The sequence below is a fragment of the Mustela erminea genome, chromosome 11 (genome assembly GCF_009829155.1).
Source record: "Mustela erminea isolate mMusErm1 chromosome 11, mMusErm1.Pri, whole genome shotgun sequence".
In the NCBI taxonomy this organism is placed as follows: domain Eukaryota; kingdom Metazoa; phylum Chordata; class Mammalia; order Carnivora; family Mustelidae; genus Mustela; species Mustela erminea.
In genome coordinates, this window is record NC_045624.1 from 66160400 (window position 1) to 66183045 (window position 22646).

At 34.2% G+C, this 22646-nt stretch overlaps 1 protein-coding gene across 6 annotated transcripts in view; it reads right to left on the minus strand.

Moving 5' to 3' along the window:
- Window positions 1–402: 402 nt before the first annotated feature.
- Window positions 403–22646, minus strand: part of C1GALT1 (core 1 synthase, glycoprotein-N-acetylgalactosamine 3-beta-galactosyltransferase 1) — a 38000-nt gene continuing 15756 nt past the window's right edge. For 5 of the 6 annotated variants that reach the window (XM_032303925.1, XM_032303926.1, XM_032303929.1 and 2 more), the window contains 3 exons: window positions 15507–15743; window positions 11249–11916; window positions 403–4937 (listed from right to left, as the gene is read on the minus strand). In XM_032303925.1, the coding sequence (XP_032159816.1) occupies window positions 4779–4937; window positions 11249–11916; window positions 15507–15743 (1064 nt within the window). In that variant the 3' untranslated portion in view covers window positions 403–4778. Of the gene's footprint in view, window positions 4938–8014; window positions 8090–11248; window positions 11917–15506; window positions 15744–22646 lie in introns of all 6 variants that reach the window. The other variant, XM_032303930.1, reaches the window with a different exon arrangement.

Genomic DNA, 22646 nt, shown 5'->3' on the forward strand with positions numbered 1-22646 from the left:
AAACATATTTAAAAATACATTTTTTTCTGACTTATTGGTGGATCACTTAAAATAAGCAAGTCACCACACATTTTTAAACCATTCATAATACTATAACCTTACATAATTTCAAAATTCCAAAACACAAATATTCACTGTGTAATATAACACACTGCTTAGCAGTAAGATTAGTTTCCCTCTAATATATACTTTATATGGATTATTAATTGGTAGGGCCTTGCAAAGTTATTTAAACTGAACTGATAAAAACTAGAGGTAAAAGGGGTTGAAACAGAGCACTGTTCACTTCTGAAGCTAGTTTTAGAGTTGATTTCTCTAGGGAGAATTTGTGAAGTTTTTGCTCTAATCTGTATTAAAACTTCTATTTCAACTCCAATATATAAACATACGTCATATTTTTTAAATCAAGAGAGGTTACATTTAGCATAAAATAAACAACAGGTTGTCCCCCAGATTGCTTAAGAATGTTTCTGTTGGGCCTACAGTAAAGTAGAGAAATGAGACAAATGAGTTTTTTGGTTTGTTTTTGAGAAAAGGGGGTTGAGGGAATGGAATCCAAATAACTTTAGTTCATTTAGTAATTGTATATATAGAACTAGTTTAAAACTGTAGACTTTTAACTAGGGCAAGTATCCTGAGAGCCAGCAGGCATTATTCTTAGATTTTTTTCTTTCAAACTCCTAGGGAAATCTAAAGTTAATAGGTATAAAATTATTAGTAAGTGATACAAATTCTAATCACTAATTACAGCCAAATTAACATTGCAAAGGCAGCATTAAAGTAGTTAAGAAATGGAAATTAGTTGTAAAGAAAATAGAGGGCAACAAATACAAAGAAGAAGAAATTGTCAAAGACAAAATACTCTAGTGAACTGAAAATTTAAATGAGGAACAAAAGGACAGATTTGATCTAACCAATAAAGTGAGGCATTTTTTTCAAGTCTCAATCCAGAAATACTATAGTTCGCTAGACTCAAGGAAGTGAAAAATTAATACTCAAGAAACATTTATGAAAATTATCAGTTAACAAATTTAATGCTCAAATACAACTACCGTATTTCAAAAAAATATTAAAAACTGGCCAGTACTTTATTTTGAATTGTCTTACAGTAACAAAAATTCCTCTGAAATTTAAGATAAAACAAATAATTGAACTCTGGGACAAAAATCTGCTTGGTATCACCTATGAACTTCCCATTTGAAATATAAGTATACTGTTATTGGCAAACATAAAGATAGCAAAAGCCTTATGTTTTGAGACCACACTAAAATCATTTATCCAAATGACAAAGTGATCATCATGAAATCTGCTTATATGTGCTCTACCGAATACTTGGAGAATTTTTTGCTGTACTAGGTCATATAGGACAGTCAACTGATTCTTGAAAGTGATGAAATTTTGATAGACGAATTAGCAGAAAAACATCTGCATATTATAAAGTAGTATTTTGCTACACCCATTTAAAGTTTTTTGCTTACAATTGGAATTTTTTTTTTTTTTAACTAATAAGTGAGGATGCTCATTTAGTTATGCTTTTAATGAATTATTATGTATTTACTAGTACTTAAACTCTCCCTGCCCCAACTGTGAAATTACTAAATTTGGAGAATGACAGATGTTATTGTGGGCCCTGGTATTAGTCAATCTGAAGAAGCTAAAGAATTTCATCAAAAAATGAATGTTATCTTTAAAGTCTCTCACATTTAATACAGTATGATCTTGGATGACACAGATTTAAAACATGCTTCATCTAAATCTTTGAAAGATACCCTACTTAAGGAGCAATAAATCTTCAGCACATTCCAAGGATTAATGGCATCAGAATCACCCAAGTCTTGGTTCCCAAACTAGAATGAATAGGACTCACTCACCAGGAGGGCTTGTTTAAACACAGCTGCTAGCTTCTCCTCTTGGAGTTTCTGACTCCCCAGGAGGTCTGGGGTGGGGGCCCCAGAGAGGTTGCATTTCAAGTTCCCAGATGATGCAAATACTGCTAGTTGGGGACAACAACACATCGAGAACCACTGACCTAGGGAATCTAGTAAGAAAGCACAGTACTGAGCCCCATGCTAGAATCAGAATTTCTGAGACGAGAGTCTTGAAATCCGCATTTTAACAAGCTCCCGGGCAAGTATAGAAGAATGACCATTTGAGAGCCACTATGACAATCTGGCTGGTTAATTTGTCTGTTACTGACTGATGTATCATATCACACATGTTAATAAGTAAAAATGGAAAGAAATAGTGCTAAATGACTAACCTCAAGGCTAACATGGTACAAAGAACACACAGACTTGGAGCATAAATCCTGGCTCTGTTACTTACTTGCTCTAGGACAGTGAAAAAATTACTTTAATTCTCTGAGCCTCAGTTTTCTCAACTACAATATAGGAAGAATACCCAATTTGTGAAGATTAACACTAATGTACAAAGAATATCTAAAGCACACCATGTGGCATACAGTAGGCATTAGATAAAAATTAGCTATTACTTATTATAAGAAAGGTATGAAATATTTCCTTCAATATCTAATTGAATAAAGTAGATATTTTCATTCGCTTAGAACAAATATTTACATTCTATAAAACCTTACACTTATTGCTCCGTAATCTGCGCCAGATAAGTATTCTAAAAGTTGTACATATATTCACTCATTTAATCCTCATAAAAATCCTGTGAGGTAGATAGTATTACCATCCCTAACTTATAGATGAGAAAATTGAGGCACAGGGAGAATAAGTAAATTGCTCAAGGTTACAAAACTTAGTAAGTGATAGATCAAGAATTTAAGCCTAGGCAGTCTGACTCCAGGCCCCAGGATTATCAAAATGTTAATTTCCTATTAGTAAATTTTAAGGTTTTTTGGAAAGTAGCATAGATAGACTGCAAATAAATTCATATTCACACCAAGATGAAGAGTTGTTCAAAGAAAAGAATGAATGCCTTGAAATTCTGGCAGGTAACAGTGTCACGAAAACAACAAAAGACAATTTAAGTTAAAAACTGGTGGGACTTTTCAATGTGTGGACAGGACAGAGTAATCCGTAATTACCACTAATCGTCACCAAGAACATCCTCTCAATATATACCATCCAAAGAGATCATAATTTTGACATGTTTTGGCACAATAAATATAAACTCTTCAGCTAAGCAGCAGATTCAATGGCATGCTAGCCATGTAAAATTAGCATAATGATAAACATAAAAAATTTAACTCGTTTGTAACATTTAAGGTAATCTTACAGAAAGTCTGCAAAATATTATTTTATGATACACTCAAATAATACTACTAAAGACAACAAAGCTTAAAATTTTCTTTCCTTCCAGAAATTCTTTAAATAGGTCACTAAAATCAGAATGAAATATTTACGAACATATTTTTGATGACAGTGTTGAATTGGGTGTTCTGCTCTGTTAGAATTATCTACTGGCAAACCAAAACCAAAACCAACCAACCAATAACCAACCAAACAAAAAACCACCCCAAAATAGTAAGTCAGCATCAAAATTCAGGCTGATATTCATGAATTAAGTATTTGGTCTTTTAATATCTGGCATAGTTCACTTTGTTTAAGCACTCTGTTTCTCTAATATTTTTAATCAACTCTGGTGAAAATTGTACATTCAAATTAATTTGCCAGTGCAACTAATAGCCACCTCAGAGCCGAAAAATGAATGTCTAAACTTTGCTTTAAACAAGTTATGAAAGGCACAAACAAATTCTCATCTCTCAACAGGACAATAACAAAAGGAACTATAATTATGTAGTTGGAAAGAGTTTTAAATAATCAACTTAAAATGACACTAATTCCTGAGAGTGGCACTGATCTAAGAAAGGCATCCCCAAATAGCATTAAATTTACTATTTATTGGTTACCCACAATTAACAATGGGTAAATTTGGGAACAAAATATTTTAAAAATGCATGTTTATAGAATGCTATTAATGCTCTGAGTAAATAAATATTAATAATTAAAACTGTATTCAAGGATAAACATATTTAAAAAAGAGACAATAGGGACTCAGTAAAACATTAATTACTAATTAGAACCAAGTATATAATACAGTCAAGGCCCATATAATTTCAAAATGTGGTTTTATTAATGCACTTTAGGACAAGTGCCATTCTTACTTTACTTTGTCTGGAAGAAATACTGCCAATTACAGTCACAGGAAATTTCCATTAGACAAAAACTGCATGTGTGAGTGTGTGTGTTGGGGGAAGGGTTTGGTTCATTTATATCATACTACAAATATAAACTCATGTCTTGAGTTTATGAATAACATTAAGCAACACTATTTCCTCCTAAAATTTTCTTTAAGGCAGACCTATTTAGCATCATGTGTGTTATTAATATGTGCAGTGTAGTTTTAGAAAATTTAAGTGTCCTAGTTTCTCAGTGAAAATAATAAATGTGGTCAAGAATAGAAAACAAAATTCTTGTTTCTAGTCCCTCTACCTGGCCACCATTTTAAAAACACAAGTTTTTCATATATATATATATATAATATATTTATATATATTACATATATATATTACTGTATCAAAACACATTTTAACAGACTTCACAGCTCACTTAAAGCTTCAGTTTACAGTCATTCATATGAAAGATTTCTAACATGGAATGTTCACTTAGAAAGAATTTCTCACTGGGATTCCAGTGTTCTGTATCAGAAATGCGTAAGTTCTTCAGTGCAATGCCAAACATTTTACCCCTTCATTTGTGTTTTTCTTTCAAGGGTTCTCATTTTACTTTTGGATCTTCTTTTTTGTAATCTCAACTTCCTTCTTTTCGTATATTTTCAGGTAAGGCAGGTTGATATCTGTATAAATAACCATATGGACGAAGATGATAAACGAGGTATTCTAACTCATACATAGTTGTAGGATCGACATAGTGAAAAGAAACTGCAAGATCAGAACAGCAACCAGGACCCTAAAAAGGGAGCAGAAACAGGCATCATTAAGAAACAGTACATAGTTAACACAAAATATTTATATACAGATAAAGGAAACATTAATTTTAACAGATTCCGAGCACCAAAGTTGGCAAGGTAAAGCAGAGGCACCTATTTATTAGACTTGTGGAAGAAAGCAAGAGTTTGTAGAGTTCTTCATGACTTAAACATGAAAACTGCTAATGCTAAAATATATCTACCTGAAATCATCTTCTCTCATAGTCTATAATGTTTTCACTGAAAAAATTCTTGAGACTTCTTCAAATGAAAGGGGTAGCTATACAAAGAATGATGCTCTATTTCCGAGTTTTGCTTTTGAACTTCCTATGCTCTCACTCTTATCTTTTTGCTTGGCTCAGAAAGACAAACCTCAGAAAGACAACTTTGAAGCATTCAATGACTACAAAATCCTTGCCCATTACGTGTAACCAAATACTTCATCTGCACATCAACCCAAACAATGCAGTATTTACGAGAGGAAGTGCTGAGTCAACTCTTAGTTTGAATCTAAAGTTTGTCTACTAGGGTCAAATTCTACCTACTAGTATATGACTTTTACAAGTTACTTAACCTCTATAAGCTTCAATTTCCCCATCTGCAAAAGATGGTTACTTAAAGGACATAATGTATATAAAATGCTTGAAACCAGCATGGCCTATAGTAAATGCTCCATAAATGCCAACATTATTATTGACAAAATAATCACATTTAGGTGGTCCTCAGTAAGTAAGTCAGAGTGAAACATTTGTCCAGAAATATAATTCTCAGATTCCTAACAGAGCTGGTATGAGAATAGGTTTTGAAAAAGACAAAAACAAGATAATTAAAAAAACACAACAGGAAAAAAAAAAAAAGCAAGAACATTAAAAAAAAAGAAGAAGAAAACACAAAACTGACCCCAGAACTAAACAGTTAGAAGGTTATTTTGGTATTTACAGAATGTTTCACCCAGGTGACTCCAACCAAACTTCAGATTCTATCTAGTATCTTTACAAGGACCCAAGAAGAAAGATATTCTGACGAGGTCCCAGAGACAAGGTCCCACTGTAAGCTACTTACTTCCAAACATGAATTATTAAATGTTCAGTATGAACATTTAATTATTATTAAATTAGTATGAACATAATTCATGTTTGGAAGTAAGTAGCTTACAATGCAGTAAAAATTATCAGGGAATTACCCACTTCATCTTCTCTGGCCTTCTCTCTGAACTTCCCTTTGAAACAAACACCAGATATCTGGGGTTTCTGGGTAACTGTGTAGGCACTGGAAAATTATTTGGAGCCTACTTCTTAGCACCCTTGGCAATGTAAGGAAAGGAACAAATCTGAAAAGTAAAATGATAAGTCAACTTGTGATCATCAAACCAGCTCCATCCAATAGATACATGTGAGCCCCATGATGCCATTTAAAATCTAGAAGCCACATTTTAAAAGTTAAAAAAAAAAAAGGAATTAATTTGAATATATTTCAAATGAGTAAGTCCATATTATTCTTTTCCAATATGCAATCAATATTTTAAAAATGATTAATGAAATCATTATTTTTATTTGTGGTAAGTTCTTAAAATCAGGAATGAATTTTATACTGACAGCACATCTCAGTTTGGTCTAGCCATATTTCAAGTACTCAATAGTCGTACCTAGCTAATGGCTACTATACTGGGCAGTACATGTTAAACTAAAAGACTAGACCAATAGCTGTGAATTTTAAATTGCTGATCCTCTCTGAAAGCAACTTCATATGACCCTGAAATACTGCAATAATATTTTTAATAAGATTTATTACATTATGTTTCACTCTATGGCATTACTGTTTTTTTTACTAGATGACCAGGACACTGTTATTAAGATTTATAAGCAATAAAAAGATAACTGCTATAACTATTAGAAACAAAATAGCTCTTTGCATGTAATAATGGCTACTACCTAAACTCAAGAAAGTCAAGTAAAAAATCATCAGATATAGAGAATCTAGGAACAGAGGCAAATTTTAAAGATGCTTTTAAGAAACAACAGCTTTCATATATACCAGTTAAAAAGCTTTTAAAAAAGCCCAAGTAAAATAGTAACAAAAATATTAAAAACATAGGGAGATACTTAAGAAGAAATAAAATCTGGAGAAAACTATAAAGCTTTACTAAGGGACCTAAAATAAAATTTAAAAATCCCAGGCAAAGATATCTATTGTCCCTGAATGGATAAATACATTAACATAAAGGCATTAGTGTTACCAAAACAATTTGAAAAAAAGAGATATAAAGTAGAGGAATATAAACACTTAGAGTAATAATTTCAAAATTCAGTAAAGCTACAGGGTTCAAGACAATATGGTGCTGAGGTAAAATCAAATAGGATGATGGAACAGAACTGAAATACCAGATACCAACCCTACTGTAAGTAACGCTACAGTATATGATAAAGGAGATTATTTCAAATCACTACTGAAAATAAGACTTAGTTAAAAAATGGTACTGGAAAGATCAGTTAACAATTTGGAAAAATCTGGAGCTCTCAATTTTGACCATGTATCAGTAAGTTTCAAATGGGTTATAGTTAATGTAATCAGAATTGAAAAACAGAATAAATCCTATTTGATCATTTCTGACCTACAAAAAAGGCAATTTCACATATAAGGGCACATGTATATATATGTAGATATGTGTGTATATATGTGTATATATCTGTACATATGTGTGCATGTGTATGTGTATACACTATTACATATAGACTGTTACACACATATACACTATTTTAAATCCTCTGTATGAAGACTGATTACAAATTCTCTGGTGAAAAGTTTATTTCTAGGGAAGAGACTTTTAGTCCTAGGGAATAAATCACTTTTAGGGAAGTAAGAAGGCGGTGTGAAAGGGGAAATGCATGAAGATTAAGTTCTAAACCCAACTTAAGAACGTAAGTCTCTGATCAGCTGTATATCTCACACATTGACTTGCTAAAACAAACATTTTCCACACTGTGTTTTCAGTGATCACTACAAAGCAAAAGTATATGTAGGAGATTTAGGATAACTCTGAAAATAGTAACTCACTTACGGAGAAAAAAATTTATTAAATGATGGATGAGTAATAATAGAAGTTGGATTTCACATGTGTTTGTAACGAACACTCCTGGGAGAGAAGAAGCAGTAATTAGGAAGCTGGGTCAATTTTGGTTCTTCCAAGTCTATTTTATTGTCTTCAATATAACTGAATAAATTTTTATAGAAAGAACATAATTCTTGCAACCATTTTAAAAACTACCACAATCTGATGTATCACAGAAATATTTATTTCGTTCATATAAAGTATACTGTTAGGTACTCCTATCTGTAGGTGGGAATTGTGGGTAGTAGCACTCTTAAAGGAAAGAAGGGTATTTTACTGGTTACAAAATAGTGAGAATTATGATGTCCCTTTGCTATTACTGTCTGTAGCAGATACTCTTATTAAAACCTTACATGCATTTAGGTGTCTTTGTTATATGTATCTGTAATGTTCTTAAGTTTAGATATATTTTTATATGGGAATGTACAGCATTAAGAAGGGAAGGGCTCAAGTAATCTAGGAATGGTCAGATTATACTAAGAAAGGTTTACATAAAAAAAAAAAAATTCAGGGGTGCCTGGGTAGCTTAGTCTGTTACTCTGCTTTTGGCTCTGGTCATGACCCCAGAGTTCCAGAGTCGAGCCCCGCACTGTGCTCCCTGCTCAGCGGAGGGAGAGTCTGCTTCTCCCTCTCCCTCTGGTGCTCCCCTCAGCTTGTGCAGTCTAAAAAATAAATAAAATCATTTCAAAAAATTTCAGAGTAGTACCTCATGAGAACAAAACAAAAATAGACTATCACAAAGTAGACTTAGGAATACATCTGTTTTACAGTCTAGGAAATTGTTGCATCCACAAGAGCAATAAAATCCTAGCATAAGGTTTTAAATGGACACATTACATAGAACTGAACTTTAAACTGTTTATTTATTAAAGTGTAATTTTATCCCAACAGCAGAATATTTATTGTAACATCCCTCATTTCAACCCACAACCCTCTGGGACACATATCACATTAATCATGGAGGGGAAGGGAACCCATGATAGAAATCACAAGAGTTAATAATCAGCATGGTTTGTAAATTGCCTAGAATATTTATCAGGACAAATTACTTGAATTTTCTGAGCCTCAGTTTTGTCATCTATTAAATGCAGAATTACTGTAAGGAATTATTATATCTGAGTAAGTACCAAGAACATACTGGTGATTGATATCAGAAGCCGTTGTGATGTGCTTCAACATTTCCTTTTAAAGCTCAGTGTCTAAATATTGGATCAAAAGTTCTAGGTCAATGTTTTTTAACCTCAGTGTTACCGACATTTTAGGCCAGATAACTCTTTATTGTGGGAAGCCGTCCTGTGCATTGTGAGATGGTTAGCATCTAGTGGGATTACAATCTTGAGGAATTCTATCCACTAGATGCTAGTAACAACCTCCACCCAGTGCCAGTCTCCCAATTAACAAAAAAATGTCTCCAGATTTTGCCAAATGTCCTCTAGGAGGCAAAAAGTCCACAGTTGAGAACCACTGTCCTAGATAATGATTTGCAAACACTGGCTTATGAAGATGAGAATGCTAGCATGAGTGTATTATTTGTATATTAGGGCCAGAAAAAAAGAAGGCATAGAGTACTAATGACTTGCCTACATGCATTATTAATCAATAACAGATCTGAATCTAAAAGCTAGGTTTCATGACTCCTGATGTCCTTCAGTCAGTCACTCACTGCTGCAACACTCATAACAGTGATGAACTGGAAACGACCTACTAAATGTGTATCAGTAGGGGAACTGATAAATTACAGATGCTCATGTTAGATTATACAGAAGCCTAAAAATTAATGAAGCACATACATACATTAATGTGGATAAATTTTAATGTATTAAAAGGGCAAATGTTCAAGGATATATATGGAATAAGTCCATTTATTTAAAAACCTACAGAACAATACTACATATTATTTATGGATACACAAACATGTAGGAAAAAAGATACAAACACACACGGTAATGACAAATACTAAATTCATGATAGTGGTTAACACTGAGGAAGGATATAAGAAAACTTGGTTGGGGAGGGTACACACGCCTCAATTGTATCTATACCTTTTTCTTTTACAAAAGGAAGCAAATATGGCTAGAGATTAATATATGGTAGGGGTGCCTGGGTGGCTCAGTGGGTTAAAGCTCTGCCTTCAGCTTAGGTCATGATCCCGGGGTCCTGGGGTTGAGGCCCGCATCAGGCTCTCTGCTCAGCGGGGAGCCCCTCTCTCTCTGCCTGCCTCTCTGCCTACTTGTGATCCCTGTCTGTCAAATAAATAAATAAAATCTTTAAAAAAAAAAAAACAACACCAAAAACAAAAAAGATTAATATATGGTAAAGCTAGTTGGTGGGTACAAGATAGTAATTCTTCTTAAACATTTAGCTGAGGAATTTAATAAAATAATGTATTTTAGATAAAATCCTCAGGAATGATGACTATGTTATCAAATTAGAGCTAAGGCTTCTTATGCTTACAGTGTGACAGGCACTGTACTATATTCTAATCACAACTGAATCAAACAGGTAGATCCGGTCCATTTTACAAATCAGGCAAATCGGGCTCAGAAATTGGGCAAATTCTGTCCATCCAAGGTCAATTAATTATTAAGTAGGCGAAGACTTGAATTCTAGAAGCCTAGAATTCTAAACCTCAAAGTCTTTTCACACATCATTCCTGAAGCCCAGAAGGCTCTCCACACAGCCTGCTCTCTAACCTCATTCAGATTTCTGTTCAGAAGTCACCTTTCAGAGACATCTTCCTTAATCATCCAAACTGGGGTGTGCCCCACTCCACTCATTCTCTATCCCCTCACTTGGCCTTATTTTACTCTAGGGCACTTATCACAGCCTAAAATCATATTTTATCTTTACTAGTCTACCTGTTTACTGAATGTCTCCATATCCAGAATGTAAGGTTCATAATATACTATTATAAGGTTCACAAGAACTGGAGCTTGGCCATATTTACTGCTGTATTTTTAGTGCCTGACACAGGCAATAAACAGTAGGTAATAATAGCAATATTTACTGAATTACTACTGCGGATACTCATGTTCTCATCTATTTTGTTATACATTACCACTCTATATAAAAGGAGTAAAGAGGATTCTTAGTTATCGATGCTGAAGAAACATTATTTGCTAGTTTTTAAGTAAACAAAAACCAGTCTAAGTATTTATACAGTAATAAAATTTCTAAACTTACCTCTACAGGAGGATAATAGTTATAATTCCAGTACCAGAAGGTTCTAGGTAGATAACCCCTGATTAAGTGGTGTTCTGGTACAAAGGGATGAAAAGTTTCTTTTCCAATGGTATCTCTGGAATCTCCCGCTTCTACATTTATAATTTCCATGCATCTGCCCAGTGCTAAGTCTTCGATGGAGGAACTATGTGTACATTTGTCTGTTTTAAATGCATCAACAAATCTCTTCAAGGCTTCTTTGCTCAGAACATATCCGGCTCCTCCACTCATGTAGCCCTGCTTTACATAGGGCTTAAATCTTCTCCCAAAGTAAATGGGTTCTTCAGGGTTGTATTTTGAGAGAAGCCATCTCAAATTTTCCAGGATAACATATGTATCATCATCTGCTTTCATAAACCAATCAGCATCTTCTAAATAATGGTCATGAACATACTGAAAAGCTTTAATTGTTTTCCAGTATAGTTGGTCTCTGCCTTCTCTGGTTTTTAATCCCACCGCAGGGAAGTCTTTATCTTCTTCTGAACTCATAAACAATACTTTATTACAACGTTGGGCCCATGTAGCTTTGACGTGTTTGGCCTTTTTCTCTAGATTTTGAGGCCCTGTCATAACCCAGCAAAGAATTTTAACCTTCTGATAGAGGTTTTCAGCGATGTCTGTGTTCTCATCTATTAAACAAAGAAGTTTTAGAGTTGTATTTGCATAGATGTAAAATTCAAATAAATTATATCGATGAAAAATTTTCTTCAACAATTTCAAAACCCCCTTCTATTTATTTACCTTTCTACCATTAGTGATTTAACTGAAAGAAAGCAAAAACTCAACCTAACATAAACTGACATTCTGATTTACTGGTTTCATGTCAGTCTTATCCATTGCAGTAAAAAGAATTGCCACTATGATTTAAAATCTTACTATTTGAACTGTGGTTGACCAAACAGGATCAACATCACTTGGGAGCTTGTTGGAAACGCGGCATCTCAGGCCCCACCCCAGACCTATTCAATTTGAATCTGCATTTTAACAAGTTGTCTTGGAGATTGGAGATTGGTATACATATGAAGCATGGTCTTAGTCTCTGCTTTTCACTTCATTCTACAAAGGGTTCTCAACAGAACACTGACAGGAATTTCTTGCAGCTCTAAGTAAACTTCTGCAGGACAGGAAAGACATGCTGCTGAGAAAACAGTTCATTTTGCACTCCACCAGAGTTCACTGTTAGGAATTTATACAAGCACCCTAAGGTGGCTTTTAAAAAGGCTTTCATGGGGTGTCTGGGTGGCTCAGTGGGTTAAGCCTCTGCCTTTGGCTCAGGTCATAGTCATGGTCCCAGGGTCCTGGGATTGAGCCCCGTGTTGGGTTCTCTGCTTGGCAGGAAGCCTGCCTCCCTTCCTCTCGCTCTGCCTGCCTCTCTGCCTTGTGATCTCTGTCAAATAAATAAACAAAATCTTAAAAAAAAAAAAAAAAGAATTTTAAAAAAGGCTTTCATGATGACCCCAGTTTGAAGAAGAGGTGTTAAAGCAGAGTTGAGGTTACTTTGATATTCCAAAATGCAAATCCATCAGTTGGAAACAAAACAGAACAGGTAACAGTAGTATTTCCAAGACTGTCTAGAGCAGTGATTTTCAAAGTACTCCTCTGTAAAGAAATAGGGAGCCATGCCAGAATATAAAACACCATATTACTTCTTTCATTAGGGAAGTCTTGCTATATTTCCAAGAAAGTTCACTTAACTAAGCAGTGAGCTTAAATAAGTTACATCCTGGTGCAATCTCCTTATCTGGGTGCAGACTGGTAATAAACAATTCAGATTGTCAGACCAGGATCATATACTGAGTACCACTGGTTTAAAGGAAGAGTTCAATTTTAAGATCGTAGATCATTGCTTGGTGAAGGATCAATTCTTATTTTCAATAGTTAGAGACCTATACTTTTTATAAATATGTTAAAAATGAATTAATAGAAAAATTAGTAAAAGAAATATAAAATACAAATTCTAATTCTTAATTTTGGATTTAGGCAAAATTACTCTGTTAAATTACCCTCAAAGTTTCTAACTGCACAGTCCCAATTTCAATACCTATGTAGGTGTGGACCAGCATAAGTCTGCAAAACCACACTTTTTATAGTAATGTTCTAGGCAGAATCCCAAGGAAGCATATCCTTAAAGTTAAGGTCAACCAGTGAGTTACAAAAGCTTTGTCCTATGAAAAATTAACAACTGGAGACATAAATTTCTAGTCCACTAATAGAAAGCTAATACAAGGTTGGGTGAGGTTTGGGCATGGAATTTTCAAAAATATTCTCACGCCCCCCCCGAAAAATTAATAATTCACAATTCAAAAACAGAATCACCCTTCAGACAGAGAACATTCACATTTCATATACTTCAGGAGCCCAATCTTTTGGCTACAGATAAACTAAATACTGGATGCACAGGGAAAATGGTAGATGCAGGAATTCTCAATGTTTCACTTTGAACAAGACAACCTTCTCCCCAGTGCTGGGATCTGGTAAATATTGTTTCTCATTTTGTAATTATTCACTGATTAATTACTTTGTTGTAGGCATATGCTGGCACAAGAGATGAAAAGGTGAGTACACCATATGTCCTGCTACAGAAGAACTCAGTCTCAGAGTAGACCTTGGTACACAAACCAGCACTTGACACACTCTAAGAGAGATACTATAATAGAGGTATGTAAAAGGGTTCAATGTGCTGCAGAAAAAGAAAGCAGTGGCTGATAAATCCTACAGAGTGTGGAATGGGAACTTGGCGGGAACAGAGAAGGGGAGATAATGCAAAATCAGGGAAAATAGAGATAATGCAGAAAATAGAGGTCTTTAAATGAGTAAATGCTCATAATAAGAAAGGACAAAAGGTATGGTGAAGTTTGGTTGAACGCCGGTACGTGGGTATAACTGAAGGCCTCAACTAGGGGAAATGAACTGAGAGAGGAAATCTGAAAAATGGTAAAGAAGTAGAATGCTTGAACTTATGATAAATGGGATTGATTGGTAAGTGAAGGAAAACACCTACCATGACTTCATAATCTCCAGCTTAAACAGATGTGGAGCATCAAGCCGGACAAGCAGGTACCGAATATATGTGCTTATACTGACCTGATATAGCCTACTAGCAGAGAAGCATGTGCCAACCAGCCCTTTAACAATCCAGAGCAAGGCTACAGAGCAAGTGTCCAATGATCAGGCTGCTCTTGATAAGAATACAGAGCACCTACTCAGAACTGGATCAGTTATATAAACACTTAAACATAACATGACATAATTTGTAACAGTATGCACATGCTTGCTAGTTCATGCAACTCAACCAGGATGTATGTGGTACACTTCATCCCTCAGCCTCTTCTTGAGAGGTCAGAAAGAAGTAATTTACTACCCAAAGATAAAAGAAGCAATTCCGTAACCCAGAATTCCAATTGTTTCCAAGCTGCTATAGTCTTTATCATCAAATAAATCACATTTGCAGATATCTTTGAATCACTTTAATTTTTTTTTTCCACAATGTTGGGAACTGGGCTAAGATAAAGACAATAAAGAGGAGATGAAATCAAAATTATGGGAATTGATGATATCACACATACAACGAAATAGCCAAGGGACAGAAACTTGGAGAAAACCAACATTTTAAATGTTGGCTCCTAGAGGACACAATTGAGAACATCAGGTATAGAGCTAGGTAACAGGTATAAGGTAAGAGAAAATGAAGTCATTATAACACAGCCTTAGTTTCTACCTCCCTAGTTTTTTATGCCTCTTAAAAGGTGAAAAGATTAGTTATTATTAGTTACTAATAGAAAAATAAGTTGAAAAAAATATATATAAATTGGGATTTATATATACCTCTTGAGTTTCTCTAGAACAAGACTAAGCAAAAACTAAGACCAAAACAATAGCAAAAACACTAAAAACACATAAACCATGAAAACAAAATCTGACTAAATAAATAATTTTAAAAAATCTAATCTGAAAAGTTTTGCCTTCCCCCAAGTTACATTTTCGGAACTGTCTCTATTTTAAAATAAATTCAAAATTAACATCTTATTCCCTAAATAAATCTGGGTGTTAGCAATTTCCTTCCTGAGGCAAACAACCAAGGTCATTAAATATTGGGAATTAAACTCATTTTAATAAAAAAGTATAACAAAATTCACATAAATAGCTTTTTCCAATTCTCATAACACTTACACAGACTGAAAAATACGGTTTGTTTATTTCTTAATAAAGTGAACCATACCTTTATGTTGGCTAGAATCTGCATTGAAGTTCATCTGTCCTTCTAGATGATTTTGTCCATTATCATCTGCATGCCTAGCATGCGGATCATTATGAAGAATATCAGGCTGGGTATCACCCTGTTCTCCCAACAAAATACTAAATAGCTGAGAACATAAAACAAATCCAATTGCTGATCCACAAAGGAAGGTTAAAAAATTCAGCCAAGATTTAGAGGCCATTTCCCGAAAGTGTATTTCTGTAAGAAAAAAATTAGTAGGATGTTATAAATTAGAAAGCAATATACATATCATGAGTAAAAAACTTGGTAACTTAAAAAAAACATACAAAAAACACACACAAAAAAAGTTGATTACTTTTAACCATATGGGAAATTTAACTTCCTTCCATATAAAAGAACATTTCTTTTCTTTTTTGTTTTTTAAGATTTTATTTTATTTATTTATTTGACAGACACTTGTGGCAGAGATCACAAGTAGGCAGAGAGGCAGGCAGAGAGAGAGGAGGAAGCAGGCTCCCTGCTGAGCAGAGAGCCGGAAGCGGGGCTTGATCACCGGACCCTGAGATCATGACCTGAGCCGAAGGCAGCAGCTTAACCCACTGAGCCACCCAGGCGCCCCTAAAAGAACATTTCTGAGAGAATTTAAAACTTTCATCCTCTTAGTTGCAGCTAAAACACACCCTGTGAACAGTTCAATAAAACAGATGAGTAATAAGTTAGAAAATCATTGTTACGGTGGGGCATGGGTAAATAGAGTAAAAAAAAAAAAAATTCCCACCAGGATCCTTTGTGAACCCAAGCCTGCTTGCCATGATTTTTTTTTCTTTTTTGCTGTCAAAATACTTAAATTTACCTTTTTTCTTTTTTATATTACATGGTACATATTACATATAAATTAATATGTATGACATAATATCCCACAAGGTATTATTACTATTATCATTAAAACAAATGACATAAGCGGTACAAAAATCATGAGGAGGACACATAGAGTTTGTGTTCCAAAATCATTTTGTTGTCCAGATGTGGTGAAAAATACTAATGCTAGACTTTAAAAGACTAATGATGTGTAATGTAATTGCTAGTATAATCATTAAAATAAACAGTAAACAAATATATAACTAAAACAGAAAATATGAGTAAAATAATCAAAAACAAGATAAGGAAAAAAGAGCAGTGGATAAAGAATAGATGAAATAAACAGAAAACAAATGGTAATATGATTGATTTTAATGTAAATATATCACCAATGATGTTAATGTAAAAGACTGAAAACTCTAATTAAAAGATAAAGATTGCCAACCAGACTAGAGGAAAAAATAAACCTAACTACATGTTGCTTATAGGAGACAGACATTAAATATTTTAGAAACTTAGGAGCAAAAGGATGGAAAAAAGGAAGTAAGCAATTTCAGAATAAATTAGTGGTTTAACATAGTTAACTTTCCTGACATTCACCAAGCTCTACATTTTTTATTCACGTACTTTTTTGTATTATTATTTGCTAGAGTAAAAAATTTATAGAAAAAAACGCATCATGTGACCTTTCACTTTATCTCTTTTAATACATGTTTAATATATGTCTATTTAATGAAAATATATTTATCCTCAAATCTCTAAGTAAAACTGTCATGCTATGGAACTACACCATGCTCATCTTATATCTCAGATCTCAGGCCCTCTTCAAGTTTGAGAAGGACGACCCCAGGGGGAAGCTGAAGTAAAGGAAAGAGAGTGTTATTAGCAAAGTTGCTCAGTGATATGGGAATGTAAATTACCCACATGAAACTGGCGGGCACCTGTTTACTTACTTCCTTTGCTCTATCTTAACTTACATTCTAAGGTTCAGAAGGGTGGGCCTTGATGGGTGAAGAGCATGTATGTCCCACTGAACTCCCCTATAAAATTATCCAGAGGAAAAGCAGAAATAAGATTACCCAGTCTTGTTGCTATTTTCCCTGACAGGGGGGTCTCAAATTCTCCTTTGTTGTGTCATCTTTTACCCATTTAGATTGGTTTTTAGTGAAATCCTTACTCCCAAAAGGTATAATCTGTAATCGCAGGGAAAATATCCATCCTGGTTTAAGTGATTCTTTTGAAACACTAAAGACCCTGAAGATCATTTGCAAATGATATAATTTGATAAAGAGTTTTTAATATCTGAAATACAGAAATAACTTGTACAATTCCACATCAAAAAACCCCATATAATCTGGTTAAAAATGGGCAGAGGACCTAAAGAGATATTTTTCCAAAGAAGACATACAAATAGTCCACAGATACATGATAAGATGCTAAACATCATTAATCATCAGGGAAATGCAAGTCAAAACCACAATGAGATATCACCTCATCCCTGTCAGAACGACCAGAATCAAAAAGGCAAGAAATAAATAACAAGTGTTGGTGAGGATATGTGAGAAAAAGGAACCTGTTGGGGCAGCCATTGTGGAAAACAGTATGGAGGGTCCTCAAGGAATTAAAAGTAGAATTACTATATGATCCAGTAATTCCACTACTGGATATTTATCTGAAGAAAATAAAAAACACGAATACTAAAAGATATGTGCACCCCTATGTACACTGCAACATTATTTACAACAGCCAAGATATGAAAGCAACCTAAGTATCCATTCATACATGAATGGATAAAGATGTGGGAGACACACACACATACACACACAGAGGAATATTACTCAGTCATAAAAAAGAATGAGAACTTTCCAAAAATATGGGTAGATCTGTAGATCTAGAGGTTATAATGCTAAATGAAGTAACTCAGAGAAAGACAAATACCATATGGTTTCAACCATATGTGTAACTTAAGAAACAAAACAAGCAAACAGAAAAAAGAGACAAGAAACGGAGTCTTAAATACAGAGAAGGGTGGTTGGCTGAAGGAGTCAGTGGGGGATGGGTGAAACAGATAAAGGATATAAAGAATACACTTACTGTGATGAGCACTGAGTAATATATAAAAATGTTTAATCATTACATAAGAAAAAAAAGCTGAAGAGAACTATTTGAGTATCTGGAATTCTTTAAAATAACAATGTATATTATTAAGAATTTACCCACAATAGAGGTAATTTGAAAATCCCATAAACTGCAAACATGAAGCCAAGAGAAGTGAATGAAATGTAACATAACACCAATTTTCTTCTGGTAAATGTAAAAAGATTAACAGAATAAGACTGAAGCAATAAACCTGAAGGGAGGCTATTACAGTAATATTAGCAGACACTTAAACTGAGATATCATCTAGGAGCTACATTGCAGGTAATTTCCCACATCTTCTGATTCTCTGACAGTCTGCCTTCTAGCACACTTATCTTCTTTTTGTACTGTATTTTCTTCTTGCTGTGACTTTCCTCACCTTAGTACCAAATACAGTCACTTCACAGTCTCAGAAGGGCACAGTCCAAATGAATTCCCCATTGCTACAGACTCTACTACTCCTGGTATTAGAGGAGAAAGCAATAGTCTCAGAAAGCACGATGACTGAGAAGGGGAAGGACTACAAGACAGTGACTATCAAGTGAGCAGTGATCCAGCTCCGGTAACTATGAAAACTAACCTGCTACCCCACCATTTTCTAAGACATTGAGTTTCAGAACAAGTCTACTTCTGCAGCCTGGAGGCTTTAGTGTTTGTAGGAAACCAGTGACATTTTATGGTTTTCTTAGCTGAGGTGGCACTTTTTTAGCAACACACCTGTTCTGGGGTGAGTGGAAGAAAACTGACTTCCTGATGTTAAAACAACTTGTTTTTAGTTAAGAAATATCTTGTGATGCTGTTGGATGGCTACCATCCCCTCACCCTCCTCCTCCAGAGCATTATCAACCAACATGTGCTGGCTTATCCCTATAGCTTTTACCTAATCACCTTCCAATTTCAAAGACTCTTGCCTTATGATTAAATTTCCGTTTACTCTGATTTTTCTTTCTTGTTCCTGGTATAAAACAGCCATCTCATATGGGCACAATGCACCCCAAATCTTACTCTGAGTTTTGGCAAAAATCAGCATCCTCAACTCTTCAGATTCTTTCTTTTTTTTTTTTTTTAAGATTTTATTTATTTGACAGACAGAGATCACAAGTAGGCAGAGAGGCAGGAAGAGAGAGAGGAGGAAGCAGGCTCCCTGCTGAGCAGAGAGCCCGATGTGGGGCTCTGGGGCTCGATCCCAGGACCCTGGGATCATGACCTGAGCCAAAGGCAGAGGCTTTACAAGAGTGCTGAAGTAGATCAGATTGGAGAACTGTATGACTAAGTTGCACATTCTGGGGGCTTCTAATATATTAATTAAAATTAAGTGGAGGAAAGGTCTCAATATTAAATGTTTTCCAAACCCGATATAAAATCAGAATCATTTGAGGAGCATTTTAAAAATAAAGATTTTCAATAAAATAAAATAAAATGAAATGAAATATAAAAATAAAGATTTTCAGGCTCCATAATTGAGATTTCAGTTGCAAAAGAAGTGCTGGGACAACGAAAATTTGTAATTTTTATTTTATTTTTTAAGGGACAGCTTTGTGTTATTCATTGTAAAAAAGGAATCAAGCAATATAGAACAATGTGAAAAAGATAAAAATCACCCCAAATCCCACCACTCAATGAATAACATCTTTGTAAACAAGAGATGGAAGGAGAGATAACTGTGGCTACCAGTTGAGCCCTGTGTCAAGAGCTTTATGTGAATTAACTGTAAACAATAAATGTGGGACTATCAATCTCATTTTACAGGCAAACTCACAAAAAGGTAAGTAACCTTCCCAGGGTCACACTAGCAATATGATTCAAGAAGTCAGATTCTTAGCCATTTTACATATACACTTGCATGTATAGTTTTTCAGAATGAATGTTAGTCATGCTATTTTAAGGATTTAACATATTAAGTTAGACTTACTTGAATGTATAAGAAAAAAGGGAAATGAAATGAATCTAAATGAACTCTGCAAGTCAGCTAAACATTTATAATATGACTCCTCTCTTCTAAATGAGCCCTTCAAAAGATAAGAAAAAGACTATGAAAAATATATAGCAATAGTAGGCCCTTTTTTAAAACTACCTTTTAAAATTTTAGGTAGTTCCTATTAATTTCTTGTTATGGAAATGTAGAAATCAGAACATATATACTCTCCCCCACTCAACTTTTGTGAACTATTTTTATTCTGTAAATTTTGCAGTTTACATTCTATAAATTATACTGTAATTCCCATGACTGCTTAATCCTGGGCATGTATTAATTTGGATTCTAAGCTCATTAATAGTCCTTTCATTACAGCTCCTTTATATGTGAGTTCTTCATTAATGTCATGTTTTTGGCTGAATTTCAGCAAGTAATTTTTGTAATAGTGCTTATTGCTGCTATATTCTAAATTCTTGCTGGCTTGAGACCGTCTACTACTGTCTTTATATATGAAGCACAACTTGACCAAGTATAAACTCTGTAAATATTGATCCATGGTCCTCTCACATGGGTGCCAGAAAAGTCTGAGGGCAGATTGATCTTTTATCCTTATAGATATATGTTCCACTTCTTTTATGCTTTGTTTTTAGTCAAGCCACTAGTCACTAATATCCTCTGAATAAGACTTTAATACCCTTTAAACATGAGATCATGTCTTCCTCCAATTTTTAGGCTTCTAGGGAGTCAATGGAATTCACAATAAAAGTCCCTAAAATCTGAGGCTTTCAGTGTTCGTTTTTCGTTGTTTTTAAATTTTGGTACTCCTGCCAGAGATGTCAGTTTACTATTCGAAATTTTTTCTGTATTATACTATTCATTCACTGCTTTACATATTCAACATGTATTTCAAACTACATTAAGGTGATTTTTGATGGTTTTTTCCCTAAAAGACTTTCCTTACAAAACTGAGTAATTTTATATAGTGATACAGTGTATAAATGCTTACAAATATACTATATGAGGCATTATGTTTAAAACTTCTGTTTTCTCTGATCCTCACAACTGTAAAACCTGACAGTAGTATCTCCATATTACAAATGAGGAAGCTGAGTTTCAGAGAAATTAAATTGACCTGAACCACACAGTCAACATGGTAAACTGGGATTCTAACTCACATTTCACTTAAAGTTTATAGGTTTTTTTCTTGTTATATCACACTTGCATGTATAGTATAACCCATCAACTTTCCACATCTTTTGCCCTTTCTAAAATTACCTTTTTTTTAATTTATTTTTTTTCTAAAATTACCTTTAAATGGAAGATAAGAAGACATTGTTACGAGCAGATTCAAGAAAAAAAAAATGGTTTTGCTCTATTGACAAATATTGAGATGTAAAGATATAAAAAATGAAAAGTCCATGGGATCTAAGAAAGACTGTGAAAAGAATGCAGAGAGATCAGAACTGTTTTCAGACTAAATTTTCATGCCTCTGCTCTCCTACAGTACTCTTCCTAATAAGAATTCAAATGTTTCTTTATATTAAAAAGGCTTATTCCTAAACACTTAATCCATATCTCCTTTTCAATACATTTCTAAGCTAAATAAAACTCTATTATATAAAATAAAATTTTATTTGCAATATTCTCTTTGAGAATATTCCTACTATTTTTGTTTCTTTACAGTTCCAGATTATTTTTTTTAATTTTATTTATTTATTTGACAGACAGAGATAACAAGTAGATGGAGAGGCAGGCAAAGAGTGAGAGGAGTAAGCAGGCTCCCCGCTGAGCAGAGAGGCGGATGTGGGGCTCGATCCCAGGACCCCGGGAACATCACCCGAGCGGAAGGCAGAGGCTTTAACACACTGAGCCACCCAGGTGCCCCTACAGTTCCAGATTATTGAGCTAAGCTGCTGAGATACTACATGCAAGTTTTAAAGTTCAAAATTCATTACAATTATATGGCACTGTACTAAACACTGGGAAAAGCTAAAATAAAATATCTTTCCCTGCCCTTGTGGAATTTACAGTGTTGTTAATTACACAGGGACACAAAAAAGTGATGAAAGAGTTTAAAAAGAGAGGGACACAACTAAAGCAGTTCTCAAGAAAACTTACAGCACTAAATGCTTACGTTAGAAAAGAGAAAAAGTCTCCAATCAACTCAAGTTCCCACTTCAAAAACCAAGAAAAAGGGCAAAATAAGCCTAAAGGAAGCATAATGAATG